The 16,641-nt window shown below is 34.3% G+C and overlaps 1 protein-coding gene across 1 annotated transcript; it reads right to left on the bottom strand.

Annotated features, from left to right (window-relative positions):
* Positions 1-8,307: 8,307 nt before the first annotated feature.
* On the bottom strand, positions 8,308-12,190 carry LOC132563671 (uncharacterized). Its single transcript, XM_060228411.1, has 4 exons — positions 12,121-12,190; positions 11,122-11,364; positions 10,659-10,826; positions 8,308-10,352 (listed from the first exon to the last, which is right to left on the bottom strand). The coding sequence occupies exons 1-4, from the start codon at positions 12,188-12,190 to the stop codon at positions 8,677-8,679; spliced, it is 2,157 nt and encodes a 718-aa protein (XP_060084394.1). The 3' UTR covers positions 8,308-8,676.
* Between the last annotated feature and the right edge of the window lie 4,451 nt (positions 12,191-16,641).

Here is a 16,641-nt window from a genome sequence, read left to right as displayed (position 1 = left end):
CCTGTCCTGTTCCTCCCAACAACAGGTTAGTTTCAACAAGATCTCAGCATCCTTTTATTATAATTGTCAGATATAGATAGTTTTCTTTTATAAATTAGAATGTTTTGTATTATTTCTAAAGATTCAAAGATATAAAATATTACCTGAAAAACCTGAAAGTGTTATACAGTTCGTGGTAGACTGGGACAATTTTATGTAGTGTCACCTTACCATTTGTATGTACTAACTTTAGGTTTGACTAAGGAAAAGTTTCCTGCTAGGCAAAACAATGAATATACTGAAAGGAGTACATGTAGTTTCAATATTCAATGGTAACGAAATCCATGTCACTGGACATATTTCCTGCAGTAAAATTTTATGAATATTTATTACATGAGAAGGGCAGAATTAATTCTAATTGCACATCAATATCCTGAAAGATATAGAGAAGATGAGATACAAGAACATTTTATCAAAGAATATTTTCATATTTCTAACATATACTCATTCCACTTTATATTCTATACATTCCACATTATATTCTATACATTCCATATATTCTATGATTTATGAAGATTTAAACAGATGTTATACACTTTATTTGTTTCTGATGTGATTGTAATGTTATTTGGTATGAAAATTTATTTATGATATGTTGTATTTCATTCCGTCCATGTTCTATTTTTGGTAGATGTTGATGTGATATGTAGTAAACTAGGCCTGACCTAGTTGTTGTTGAGTCATCCAGACTACTCAATGGATTTCAGTTTTCAATTAATGATCAAATGAAACAGGAAGAAAAATAAAAGCTTATCAAAGAGGGGAGATAACTGTGATCCCAATGTTTTAATACTGGTAACAAGAGAATTCTTAATAAAGAATTTTACAACTTACATGCAGTAGATTGTTTGAAATCAAATTAAAAAAAAAAAAATAAATAGAATTTAATAAGATAAAAAATTGAAAAGGAATAATTTTTTTGGAAAATACAAATCAACAGGCCTTTATTTTAGATTCATTAATTCAATTATTTTTACTGAAAGTAAATTTTGAAATATTATCTTAACTCTCTCAATCTGTTTTGTAATGTTTTAGTAATCCAGTTAACAAAGGGTAATACTTTTTACCTTCTAAATGTAGAAAATCATGCTTACTATATTTCTAGATAATATCATACATGTTGAGTTTACATGCCTGTTTCAGTTTGTTGAAATTGATAAGAAAACTTTATTTTCTGTTAATACAGATTGATTCCATCCATGTGTTACAGTGATTTGTAAAATATTTCTGTAAAGGCTGGTTTATTTTATGATGTCACTGCCTCTATGTGTACCTAAGAGCACATTTCACATCTGTTGATATATTTACTGTGTACACGAGGTCCTACTCATCAGCCATATCTGTGATATATCTCTAAGTCAATTAAACATTTAGTTTGTTATTTCTCTTCCATTTGCATTTATAATCAGATGGCTATTTATTTTCTCCAGATTTATTATTTGATAATCTTGCTAAAATGGAAGTATTTATTAATATGATGTCTTCAGATTTAACAGCAAATCCATTCATTAATTCTTTGTATGGTTTTAGTAATATCATATAATGTTTGTGCTGAATTTCATGCAGATCGAGTTAAAAGTGGACAGGCCTGAGTTAATGGACATTATTCCTGTATATTTAACACAAGCCTTATCAGATATTCATTTTGTTAACGTCTTAATATATTTTCTCATATTTTACTGAGACGTTTGAAAATAAGCTTACTTACTGTAGATGGCCTCCACAGAATTAGTATAAATTATGATCACATGAACATGTGAAGGAAAGCTGTTTTTAGAGCCTGCTTCATGTTTCTTGAATAGACATTTTATGAAAATTTATTAATTTCTTCTTTTTGTTTTCGTGTAGCTAGTAGGTTTTTCATTGAGTTGGGGTGTTTATTAATGAAGCATCAAATGAGCCATTTTTAAATTCAATAAGATGTTTCTCTTCTTAAAGAAAGTGGTACAGCACACTGTGAATTAAAGGGACCACAACCCAAAAGTGTTCAGAAGTGATCTCCGCTTGAACAAAATTTTTTTTAGATTTATGGAAATAAATGGTTTAAGAAATTAAAATGAACATTTACAAAATTATATGACGAATCAAAACATAATTGTGTTTTCAGATTATCTACATTCAGACTATTTTAAACCATTTTTCTGATATTACAATTACACTCTACAGTACATTGTGTTATTCATTTAAGCTCCTTACCAAACCCAAGAAATAGTTGATGTCAGAAATGTGTCATTTACATGAAAAAAGGTGACATTTTAGAGAAAATAAATTTAGTTATCAAATCTAAATATTTTGTTTGTTATGTTAAGTCCTCTCGACCCTTTATCGTTTGATCTCTATTGTAATATCACTAATTTATATGCAAAAAGTGTGACCTCAGTTCATTATCTAATCCTGATGTTTAAATTGGCTTTATGAGATTATTCAATGAATAAAACGGCAATCATGTGTGATAGATGAGTTTTCATTTCATATGAGATTTTATGAAACAAGTTATTTTTGCGAGTCTTGGCAAGCACATGCATGACCATTTTCAATTCATGGCATAAAGTCTTCATCCAAATTATGACATTACAATAAGTTAGTGGTACCCAAGAATTGTGATTTAATTATAACGTATCAACCAATACATTGTGAACCAATTTCTACTCAGAGTTGTTGTTCCTTACATCACTGAATGTGAAGATTTGTTGTTTTCACACAACCTACCTTCCCGTACGTATTGCTGTACAGAAGTACCAATGATACACCTGATGACAGATATATTGAAGGACAAACAGAAAGATACTAATGAGGACTGCAGCCAGAATGGGTCATCACAGCAGAACAGGCACAAGACATTCTGATTGGTGAAGACAGATCCACATACAAAGTAAAGATTGCAGATGTCCATCCATGGATCTGTGCTGCTAGGGTTGTGTCAGCCATGGCCAAGAGTGAGTGCATATAGGAAGCACACAAGAAAACAAAGTGGAAATACCCTTTAGAGGTAAAAGTGTGTCTCAGTACAAGCATGTTGTGGAATATTTGCTGGAAAGCTATGGTGAGTATTTCTCCATCTATGTTCTGGTCACCCATGCATGAGAATCATGAGAAAACAGCACAGCTGACAGGCAGAAATAAAGGAAAGTAGTGGTGAATACATGCCAAGGTAATGCATTATGGTGAGGGTGGGGGGGGGGGAGGTGTGTAGAGCCAATGGGGAACGGGGACCTCGTCACATAAACCCACCCACTTTATCATAATACATATCAGTAGCTATCGGTACATGTCAGTATATATCAGTACTGTAAAATTAAACAATGACAGTTAAAATTTTCAGTGTTTAAATAACTGAAAGCTCGAAGCAAACAGAAATCATGAAGCAGACCTTGGTTTTTTTGTTATTATATGTTACAATGTGCATTTTGTGATTTTATACCATATTCTAAAATAGCAGGAAACTAAAGGAATTGAAGTGACTATACCTGGAGTGAAACCAACACAAGATCATTGTCTTAAACAGCAAAGGAAGGACCTTAGGTAATAGTTGACATCACTATAAGACAAGAAGCAACAAGTATTTAGGAAAACATTCATTGCAAACCCAACAAAATTAATAATTCAATGATTTAGAATTATTATATTTTAATTATAGACTCTGAAAAGGCTTTTGATTCTCTTTGTTGGGATTTCATCAATAATATTCTATCTTTTTTTTTTTTTTTGAAATCAAGGCAGTTAACTTTCAAGGATACCCTATTGCCCCTAATATCTTCAAACTATGCGTTGAAATACTCACTAATGAAATAAGAATAAGAAAACAAGAGGCCCAATGGGCCTGCAGCACTTACCTGGTATATATATATATATATATATATACCAGCCAAATATGCCTCTAGGTTCATGGGAAGAAGTCATTGAAATGTTTTTAATAATTTGACACCTTTGATCTTGAACATAGGTCAAGTTCATTTCTTTTTGTAAACTTTGTCTGGCTTCATCCTAGGAATATACCAGCCAAATATCAAAACATTCCATCTATTGGTTATTCAGAAGAAGTTGTTTAAAGAAGAAACTAAATGCCATATGACGGACACTGCGCCACAGCATAAGCTCACTTGGACCTTCAGGCCAGGTTAGCTAATAAATAAATAAAAACATAGATATTACTTCAATTTTATTGTCAATATATACTGATGATGATACATCAGTGATTTCAAATAGTAAAAAATGTCTTTAAAGAACTCATTTAATAAATTCAACAATTTTGCAAAATGTTTCGCTCTGAAAGAAACTAAAGGCAGAACACAAATTTGGATTAGAAGTTAAAAATGTAGCAATGCTATATACTTTCCAGAGTGGAATTTACAATGGAGAATTGCTAAAGCTTTATGTATTTAATTTAATGTGGACCTTCACTAGATTTTCAGACTTAATTGTGACCAAATAAATCAGTTAATCTTATATAAGTAAAGCATGGAATAGAAGGATTCAGACACAGTGCATATTGTTTATTCCTTCTTATATCTCAATTCAACCATCTGTCCTTGCAAAATCACCACAAATTCTTTATCGAAAAGCTAAACACAGAACATAAGTCAGATAAAACAAAAAGATATACTCCATGTTGCTTTTGTGAACTATTGTGAAGGGGACTTGAAATGATATTGACTCTTTATAACTAACATGTGGGCTATATACAACGCATGGAAAATACAAGGGTATACAGAAACAAGAATATTCTAGCTAATCTTTGTAAGCACTACATTCATCAATGCCAACAAAACCGTAAAAATTCATTTTGAAAGGTGTGTAAAAAAGAGTAGGCTAGTCGTACAAACTGGAAGTTTTAGATATAGGAAAGAAAACATTCTTATGTTACCTATCTGCACAATTAACAAACACAGATTGATAACAACAGGATATTTTACAGCAAAAGGTGTAAGAAAGGTGTAATCCTAAATGATTCTATCCAAGAGAGTGTTAGAGGGTTATTTTCACACAGAACTTTTACAAATTTTTTAATTAATTTTATTAATTAATTTTATTAATTCCACAGAAAGATTATTTTGCATTATGATATTTTAACTGTGAAATAAGTTATCCATATGCCTCAATTAGTTTAGAATTATTTACTAGAATTATGAACAAAAACAGAATAAAAGATTTCTATAATGTATTTGTCAAATACAATTCCATATCTGCTGAAAGAAAAAAAATTGGCAGAAACATTTGAATACGACAAAGATAAATGGAGGGAAATATATATATAAGATTATAATTATTAGAAATACAAAGTTACAATGGCTGCAATTTAGAGTTAATCAACATATTTTGACAACTAACACATATCTATGTAAAATAAGTCTGGCTGATAGTACATTTTGTTTACATTGTAAAACTGAAAATGAAACCAAAATTCCTGTATTTTCATCCCATTTTGAGTCTCTGTTGAATGTGATATTGATTCCATTTGGTTTTAAGAATTAAATACCTTTGGTTTACATAACAATAAAACACTGTGAATAATTTAGTAACCCTTATCTTGAAACTTTATACAATATGAATTTCATGCATGTGTACATGGAATGGAAATAATGTGCATAATGGTCTTGATGGAGCTGACTTCCCCATGGGAGGAGCAATGCCAAGAGGGGTACAAGCACTTATACAATACATATCTGTAATTATCCACTTATACAATACATGTCAGTAATTATCCACTTATACAATACATGTCAGTAATTATCCACTTATACAATACATGTCAGTAATTATCCACTTATACAATACATATCTGTAATTATCCACTTATACAATACATGTCAGTAAATATCCACTTATACAATACCTGTCAGTAATTATCCACTTATACAATACATGTCGGTAATTATCCACTTATACAATACATATCGGTAATTATCCACTTATACAATACATGTCAGTAATTATCCACTTATACAATACATGTCAGTAATTATCCACTTATACAATACATGTCAGTAAATATCCACTTATACAATACCTGTCAGTAATTATCCACTTATACAATACATGTCGGTAATTATCCACTTATACAATACATATCGGTAATTATCCACTTATACAATACATGTCAGTAATTATCCACTTATACAATACATACCAGTAATTATCCACTTATACAATACATATAAGTAATTATCCACTTATACAATAAATACCAGTAATTATCCACTTATATAGTACATGTCAGTAATTATCCACTTATACAATACATGTCTGTAATTATCCACTTATACAATACATGTCAGTAATTATCCACTTATACAATACATGTCTGTAATTATCCACTTATACAATACATGTCAGTAATTATCCACTTATACAATACATATAAGTAATTATCCACTTATACAATATATACCAGTAATTATCCACTTATATAGTACATGTCAGTAATTATCCACTTATACAATACATGTCAGTAATTATCCACTTATACAATACATACCAGTAATTATCCACTTATACAATACATGTCAGTAATTATCCACTTATACAATACATACCAGTAATTATCCACTTATACAATACATATAAGTAATTATCCACTTATACAATATATACCAGTAATTATCCACTTATATAGTACATGTCAGTAATTATCCACTTATACAATACATGTCAGTAATTATCCACTTATACAATACATGTCAGTAATTATCCACTTATACAATACATGTCAGTAATTATCCACTTATACAATACATACCAGTAATTATCCACTTATACAATACATATAAGTAATTATCCACTTATACAATACATGTCTGTAATTATCCACTTATACAATACATGTCAGTAATTATCCACTTATACAATACATGTCAGTAATTATCCACTTATACAATACATGTCAGTAATTATCCACTTATACAATACATGTCAGTAATTATCCACTTATACAACAATATCAGTAATTATCCACTTATACAATACATGTCAGTAATTATCCACTTATACAATACATGTCAGTAATTATCCACTTATACAATATATGTCAGTAATTATCCACTTATACAATACATACCAGTAATTATCCACTTATACAATACATGTCAGTAATTATCCACTTATACAATACATACCAGTAATTATCCACTTATATAATACATACCAGTAATTATCCACTTATACAATACATGTCAGTAATTATCCACTTATACAATACATGTCAGTAATTATCCACTTATACAATACATACCAGTAATTATCCACTTATACATTACATGTCAGTAATTATCCACTTATACAATACATGTCAGTAATTATCCACTTATACAATACATGTCAGTAATTATCCACTTATACATGTAATTATCCACTTATACAATACATGTCAGTAATTATCCACTTATACAATACATGTCAGTAAATATCCACTTATACAATACATGTCAGTAATTATCCACTTATACAATACATGTCAGTAATTATCCACTTATACAATACATGTCAGTAATTATCCACTTATACAATACATGTCAGTAATTATCCACTTATACAATACATGTCAGTAATTATCCACTTATACAATACATGTCAGTAAATATCCACTTATACAATACATGTCAGTAATTATCCACTTATACAATACATGTCAGTAATTATCCACTTATACAATACATATAAGTAATTATCCACTTATACAATACATGTCAGTAATTATCCACTTATACATTACATATCTGTAATTATCCACTTAATTACATACCAGTAATTATCCACTTATACAATACATATCGGTAATTATCCACTTATACAATACATGTCAGTAATTATCCACTTATACAATACATGTCAGTAATTATCCACTTATACAATACATGTCAGTAATTATCCACTTATACAATACATACCAGTAATTATCCACTTATACAATACATGTCGGTAATTATCCACTTATACAATACATGTCAGTAGTTATCCACTTATACAATACATGTCAGTAATTATCCACTTATACAATACATGTCAGTAAATATCCACTTATACATTACATGTCAGTAATTATCCACTTATACAATACATGTCTGTAATTATCCACTTATACAATACATGTCAGTAAATATCCACACAGAAGAATGCTGTATGGTCTGTCCAGAGGAAGATTTCTGATCAATCTGAAAGAGTTTGATAAAAATGTTACAAAATCTTACTTGTGTGATCTGTCTTGAAGGTTTTTGAAGATATTTTGATATTTCATACATGGGGTTTGTGTGATCTCAGGAAAGGTAGGTCTGACTAGCTAGGCTTTAATTAATTTTCATATGATCTGAATTTATGGGGTTTGTGAAATTTGTCCACAACAGTTTGCATGGTGGTATTTGAATTAGTATCGTTTTGTGATCTCTCTGAAAAGTATTGTGTGATGTCTGATTTAATAAGGTTTGTGTGATCTGTCAAAATATTTAGTGGAATGTATCTAAAATGGGTTTATGTGGCACCAGGCTAAAAAACAAGGTATGTGTGATATATGTAGAAGAGTTTGGTGTAATCTGACGTGATAAGATTTTTGTGATCTGTCTAGAAGGGGTTTATATGACTTGCCCAGTATAATGGGACCTGACTTGTCGGTGGGACCTATCTCGGTTCTTTGAGGGTTTAAAAAGTCTAGAAGAATTTAGTTAGGCCTTTCCAGACAGCCTTGCCTATACCAATCACTGTGGCGAGCAGCTGATCGCCGAAGTTTGTCTCTCCCTTTTCCACTTCTTTACGTACTATTTCCCTCGTCACGTTCTCGGTGGCAGCGTACTTTTTCTCGAGTTCCCGCAGTCGTCTTTCTTTATCGTCATTCTGTTCTCGTTTCGTACTCAACACCTTCCTTTTCATACTCTCTACCTGTTCGCGTAGTGATTTTATGTCTGATCGCATCTTGACAACATTATCTTGCATGCGGACGATGCTATTACGTTCCTTCTCCAGGGACGATAACTTGTCTTCTAGTCGTGGGTTGACCTTACGACCGGCGCGTCTGTCCTGATCTATCCGAGTACGAATGGCATGGATTTCTGTACCAATTTCGTCTGCTCGTATTCGCCCGTCTGGACCGTCGGAGTGGTTTTTAGATTCAGCCTCAAGAAGTGTTTTCTCCAACTCCCGCTGCTCGTTTTCGTATTTCTCAATCAGCCTTTTGTAGCGGGTTTCGTTGTCGCCCTTGATTTCCTCCATGTCGCGATGTTTCTGCTCGACCGCCACGCTCCTTAGTTCCGCTTCTCTTATTCGGATCACATTTTCTGCCTCCATGTACATGTTGTTTGTGTAGAAGCGACCATGGTTGGTCTTAAAAAGAACTTCTACCATTTCCATCAGTTCGTCAACTTGGCGTGACGTCTCTCGTTCGTTCCCTTTGTTGTTAAATCCGATACATCGCCCACCACATCGCTCTAGGACGCTGGCCAGTGAAGAAGGGATTCCTTTCAGATGGTCATCTAGCGTTAGGTTCTCATCATGAAGAGCATCCATTCTTGTAAACAAAACTATCATATATTTCTGGACCGATTTGCCAAAATGGTTGATAAAATGTTCCACCGAGTCTCGCTCCTCCGCCGTGAAGCGTCCGACGCTGACGACTACAATAAAAGCGTGGGGGCCCGGTGCCGTCATCCCGATACACTTGACGATTTCTTGGGTCGTTGTTTCGTTATCAACGTCAGTGTCAAACACGCCTGGTGTGTCAACCACGTGAATCTCCCTACCATTCCTCTGGGTCACGCCTCGACGACAAGATCGTGTGACGGATACCCCAGAGACTTTTGAACGAAAAAAGTCGCCACTCAAAATAGTGTTACCGGTAGCACTTTTCCCGCACCCAGTCTTTCCCAGCAGAACCAGTCGTCGCTCGTTACTGTCCACACAGTCATCCCAAACCGGTTTTCGGCCGTTTCCTGATCTTGGGTAGGAAGGGTTTCCTGATCTTGGGTAGGAAGGGCTTCCTGATCTTGGGTAGGGAGGGTTTCCTGATCTTGGGTAGGGAGGGCTTCCTGATCTTGGGTAGGAAGGGTTTCCTGATCTTGGGTAGGGAGGGCTTCCTGATCTTGGGTAGGAAGGGTTTCCTGATCTTGGGTAGGGAGGGCTTCCTGATCTTGGGTAGGAAGGGTTTCCTGATCTTGGGTAGGGAGGGCTTCCTGATCTTGGGTAGGAAGGGTTTCCTGATCTTGGGTAGGGAGGGTTTCCTGATCTTGGGTAGGAAGGGTTTCCTGATCTTGGGTAGGAAGGGTTTCCTGGACCTGGAGGCGAGTCATTCGATGATCTTGATGACCGAGAGAGTGTCTCAGAATCACGGGATCCTGGAGAATATGATGCATTGATTGATTAGTACAGACAAGGACAGGTCAAACGCAGTTGTTCTCGGTTTTAATTTGACAGCAAAGGACTATTTTACGAAACACTCGGTCAGATTAGAGACCTATATAACATGATAGATATACATCTCTGATCGGATCCACGAGTGAAACACGATTAATACTTCTACCATGGTTTCAGAATCAAAATACGTAATATGATAACTCCGTTTTGTTAGAATGTTAATAATCTTAAGACTACCATGTGATATGTTCAAATTGTGTTATAACTTATAAGCAATACTAGCTTACTTATGGAGTCTTCCGAACCTCTTCGCATGTTGTAGACGGAGTCGTGTGTTAAAGGCTTGTCACGTGTTCTGCCAGAAGCTGGAGTCTGATACTTTCTGTCAGTTGGTGAAAGGGATCTTTGACACGTGTTCCTGTCCGTCCGTGTTGGCCCTGGGGGGCAGACCTGGTCTGGAAAGAAGTGACATAAACAATTGTAATGAACATTTAAAAAGCAGGCTTTGTTTCCCTATCAGTGTTCTAGCGGTGTTCTAACGGTCCCCTTTTTGCCACATTTGGAGTAGCACTGCCATTAACCGTTTGATAAAAACGCCCTCTGGCCAAGTTAGCTTTATGACACTAGAGATTTAGAGTTCAGTTAAGATCAAGTATAATCCCTTCCAGGGCATCTCCGAATTAATTGCTTTTGTGTTTTAAGTGAGAGAAAAACACAAACACAAAGAACACCGACAAACTCTAGACATACCATGTCTTCTACGTGCTACGCATTTCCTTTCTGAAGGATCATCAAATTCCGTTGTAGATGTCTGCCTCTGGGACACGCTGTCCCAGTCATACTTCACACCACTGCCGCCCCGCCGACCACATGAAGACTTCCGGGGTTGATTGCGCCTGTCGCCAAATCTGTGTAGGCCACATTCGTTACACTTGTCGTCACGCCCACCATTTACACATTTACAGCGGCTGCATTCCCAATTGTATCCGGAAGCTAATCAGAGAATATAATGTTTATATTAAATGATAAAAAGTCAAGTTTTGATTTGTAATATCAACTTATTGTCACAATGTTTAAACATTGTTATCCTCTTTTTACAGTATGTAACACGAAGCTCTTTGTTGTGGTGTATAGAACGAGGTCTAACTAGGCGTTAAACGATCACTTCGGGTAATTTGAAATACTCAAGATGGTGGTCAAGATGGCCACGGGAATGTAAAACATTTACATTTTTGAAGTAGTTGTATAAACATTTCATGTGTCATGTTTATTTGATCTGGGATACTGTTTTGCATCAAATAATGCAATTTGGATTATTTGAAAAAAAATCGAAATGTTGGCAAGGTTGCCATGGTTTATAAGCACAGTGTTTGAAATGTTTTGTAATACGAGTAAAGCATGACTGTTTTGTATAGGATAAGTTTACATGTATGTACTGTTTAGCTCTTCGTCATCGTCTTCGTCCGAACTTCGTCGTCGGCCCGTTCGTCTTTAATCCTTTTTGTCGTTGTTGTTTGAGAATTATTGAATGTATTATAGATACATGGCATACTCTCCGTTTTGGGACTGAGTCGGGAAACGGCTGTCTATGGCCATGTTGGACTTCGATAGTTACGGGTTATTGTGTCTATTTCTAGGTGGTGCTGTTTGGATCAAGGTGGTCGGATGACGCAGTGGTAACGCCCTCGCCTTTCACCTAAGCGTCCGGGGTTCGATTCCCGGTACGGACGTGAAAAAGTATGAGGTTACCTGCACGACCACATGAGGTTTTCCCGTGAAATCTAGCTTCCTTCCACATTAAAACCTCCCGAGTTTCCATCTGGAACAACTATAACTGTAACTTGCATAAATTGGAAAAATTAGTTTCGCAATTGTTGTGAAATAAGTAAGGTTGAAAAGGACTGTTCTTTTGAGCCCATGGTGTTTCCCATTGAACTCTTAAGGTGCATCGCAGTTTACTGTACAAACCCATACCTTGGAAAGATTGCCACAAGCCTCTGTGATATGCTAGAACTAAACAATAAAAAAAAATCATTCAATGATTGGCGCCGAGATCCCTCTGAGGTGTTTTATGTGTGATAAATCAAATAAGGCTGTAATTGGTTATAACATATTAATTGATAACGGATTAAAGAGGTCTGCTGTACATTAAAATTTACAAGCACAAGACTGTAACACAAATTTTTAAATATTTAATGCTTTGGGAATACCTCAACCTACTACTTGTGATTTCAGGGAAAATCACATTCTCGGCTCCAATCGACTGTCACGATTATCGCTTTAGCATGAGACTGGATGGAGCGAAGGGAAGTAACTCTGGGAGATCGAAATAGAAAAATAATCGATCATCTTTAAGTTTCTTATGATGTTTGTAATCTGCTGTTCCAGATTACAGCATGGAAGAAAGCGTAGGACATAATGTTACTGGAAGGCTTCACTGGGCGGTGGTGGATATACACTGATCTAATATTGTATATCATATTTTTATTTAACATACCAACATGGAGATGGTGGTCTGTTTCATAACATCTGATGGCTGCACATTGATGTTTCCAAAGTAGCAGAGTGTTGGCATTCTACTTTAGCACTGTCAGAAATCCCAACACATTGTGGAACCTATTCCGTCCAGTGCTGTGAAACAGTTCTAGTGAGCCAGCTTTACAAGGCTTATTACATGTACTTTGTTGGATTATATCGGGTTTATTGCTTATCGCTTTGAATTTCCACACACAATACCATAACAGAGAATTTGGGGTATTTCTGAAATCAAACTAAACGCTTTTCGTAGCAAGTGAAAACCCGAGTCTGGCGGTAAACCTGAAGTCAAATTGTGTAGGCTTTTTAATTTTTGTTTAGATGTCATCCTCGAAATAGTGGAATCTTCACTAAAAATACTTGACGTTTTGGTAGAGACCCGGATATACTTAGTTAGGAGGTGTTTTGGTATGTTGACTGCAAGTGGCTACGTACGTTATAGATCATGTCCAATGAATTCTTTAGGTATCATACCGAAAAAGCTACAATTTATTAAACCCTCACCCTACCCCAATTAAGTCAGGGGCTGCATATCACTTTGACTGTGCGTCCGTTCGTCCGTGCATCCGTGAACCCATGGATATAGTTAATTTATATATTCACCAAAGCATTGCCTCACCAAGGTCTACGCCTGGTAACATTTCAATGGCCATTGACCAAGGTTAAAGGCCACCGGCTATCTCTTACCTTGTCACGTGATTCACTGGGTCTAGTTGATTCATATTCACATATATGAAAAGGTAATTCCAATAAGATCTACACCTTAACAGACTTATGTTAAAGTCAAACGTCACCCTTTACCATTTCTCGAATAAAATCTAATGTACAAGTTCTTTCATGAACCCTGTCAAGGTTTTAGTTCATTTCCACTCTATAGCATCACACCATCAAGTTCTACACCAGATTATATTTTGGTGGTCATCGGTCAAGGTTGAATATCAAAGGTCACTATTGGCTACTTTTGACATTAAAAGCTTGCGTGAAAGATATCTCATGAACCCCATAATAAATTAACCCCTCGTTTAAATCTCTATGTGAGCCCCTGTTAGGTTTACCCTTATTTTTCACCTGTACATGAATTAATCTTCTGTAACACTTTCATACATCAATCATTGTTTTATTTCTATTTCATATCTAGATCAGAATATCTAACGGCATTTCAAACTTTAAAAAAATCATGTACGAAAAGAGCATGACGATTACTACAAACAAGTTTTAATAAGCAGGGTTGTGTCATTAATCCTAACACGATGATGTTTTATTTATTCATTTTTTATTTATTTATTTTTTTCAAATCTTGGCAAAATAATGATCATAACGATAAATGAGTCAATGTCCTGGTAGAACTGTTTCAGTAAAACGTGTATAAATTACCCACTTGTAGGTAGATAAGGCGCGCAGTATTTCCGGCAATCTTCATTATTTCCCTAAAGCGTTTTTAAGTGGGTTTTTTTTGTCCATTTTTATTTTGCAAGAGTTTAATTTTGCCTGTGAGTTACATATTAAATACAAAAATTTATAATAACTTTAATTGTTGTTTATTATTATAATTTTGATACCAACTTACTGGATCAAGGAAATACATCCTAATTTCGTATCTGGAATCTTTAAAAATGACACGTTTTAATCATCGATGAGAAGCTATTTTGGTATCTGTCATATCAACTCGTTATAATCGTTTCCGTAAGAAATGCAACCGTATATTACAACGTGATTCTTAATAAAAATGTGTCGATAATAAATAACGAGAGACATAGTTCCAGTGATGATGACGTGTCCTAAGGGCGTCATGTTCCAGAGAAAAATATTTGTACAGACTTAGTGTTCGATCAAGGTCTACGCTGCAGGAGGGAAACTTTCACGATTATATAAAATTCTGACTTTCTTCGATCTATTCTAGAATTAACAAACGGTACTTACCCATGATAAAACAGGACCAAGGCAGTCGATACTCGCGTAGGTTCTGATGTGTATACGTTCAATTTGATACTATGGAGCTACATCTAAAAATTACTTCCGGCCACTTGGTATCATGTTAAATATTTCCTTGTTTTCACTATAAAATGAGAAATTGGTTACGTATTTTACTTTTAAAGGGGCAATGCCGTGAAGTTTAATTTTTTTTATTATAATACCAGTTCCTTCATCAAATCGTAGTTCGATATTCCTGAGGAAAGAATCACGAAAATATGTTGGCAAAAACCACGGTTTTCTTGCCAATTTAAGGTAAATATAACCTCACTGATATAGTCTTTCTGGTGAATGGACAGTACTCTATATTCTCTTTAAATAATTGCGATTCTTAAGGTAATGACTTTTACATTTACTGTATCAAAAGATTGCATCAGCAGTGTGTTCTCTTTTCTACGGTCATCGACTCGGTCATATGCTCTTATAGAGTGGGTCCAACTTGTTATGATATCGGATATTATGATACCCCGCTTATTATGATATTTTCCATGTACTGGATATTCGCCATATAAATAAGTGAAGAAAAAAATGTTTATTATGATATAGTCCAACATGGAATATCGGGTATTGTAATATCTTTCTGAGTATCTTTCTGTATATTTTGTTCGCTTAAAATTGTTTCATTTTTTCCCCTTTTTCTCAATTTATAAATGATTTCTATTTTTAAAAAATTGAATACATCGATGCACGATGCTTACTTGCTTGCTAGAAAGATTTTGTGTAAAATGAAACCTGTCACTATGTTTCGTCATGCATTTGGAACCTGGTATCGCTATTTCGGCCTTAGGTTAAATTTATCATCGTTTCTCCCAAGATTAAAACTAGCCACAGTGAACATCGTATACGAGTTTTCTAACTATCGGTTCTGTAAACTTTCACTAGATATATCTTCTGAACCCGCTAGATTTTATATTGTTGCGTTAAAAATTAAGTGTGTGTGAATGGTGAGTAGACGCACCTTTATGGAAACCTCTACGGCTTATACCAGAACATATGTTACGCAAAAATTTTCTAAACACTTCCGTCGTTTGGGTGATTCGTCATCGATAAAATGTAGCGAGGTGTCCTGTATAAACGTTGATTTTCGTGAAGCACGTGCTAAGGGAGACAATTACGATAAATATCGTTGGCTCATGATCAGATGTCACGAACTGACAGTGAGCTTATGATATAGTGAAAGATCTATGTAATTAGATTTAGACTTTTATTGAAATATTAATTATATAAAGTCTTTCATTTGCAGTAGACAATACCTTTGTGATTCATACGCATATATCATTAACCTGATGGTAATTACACAGTTATATATACGTATGCAATGTATTTGTTCATCATATATGGGGATGACATATGCATGAATGTTACAGCATGACAAACACACACATTCACAGAAAATGTGAATACAAAAGTATGGGATATTTATATTGAAGGATAAAAGATAAACATTTATTTAAATGTATCATTTTATTTGATTATCAATAAGCATCGTTCAATTTTGAATAATGGAATTATTCTTCGGGAAAATAGTTCATATTTGCCCGACAATAAAATCTTTCAAAAGTTTCATCCAAATTTCATAACAAATCGATATTCTTTTATTCTAGTACACCGTTGTTACTATAGTAAAGCATTTCGGGAAGTACTCTTATTTAGTTAATGTAAAGTAATAACTTTCAATATTAATATCAAGATTCTACTTCTAATCCTATCATGGGTGGTTTGGGGTTTTATGTAGGTATAGTGAAGTTGGTTATATTGCTCATT

This window comes from Ylistrum balloti, unplaced genomic scaffold (genome assembly GCF_031769215.1).
Source record: "Ylistrum balloti isolate Yb309-2 unplaced genomic scaffold, AGI_CSIRO_Ybal_v1 Utg371816, whole genome shotgun sequence".
NCBI lineage: Eukaryota > Metazoa > Mollusca > Bivalvia > Pectinida > Pectinidae > Ylistrum > Ylistrum balloti.
The sequence above is the reverse complement of the archived record's forward strand: the minus strand, read 5'-3'. Positions and strand labels throughout refer to the sequence as shown.

Bases quoted from the DNA above. Each gene is read 5' to 3' on its own strand.
- LOC132563671 (XM_060228411.1), bottom strand. From the start codon at position 12,190: ATGGAAACTCGGGAGGTTTTAATGTGGAAGGAAGCTAGATTTCACGGG. The intron at 11,365-12,120 runs GTAACCTCATAC...TTCTCTGATTAG, and splicing joins AACCTCATGTGGTCGTGCAG to CTTCCGGATACAATTGGGAA. The intron at 10,353-10,658 runs GTAAGCTAGTAT...CATATTCTCCAG, and splicing joins AGGTTCGGAAGACTCCATAA to GATCCCGTGATTCTGAGACA.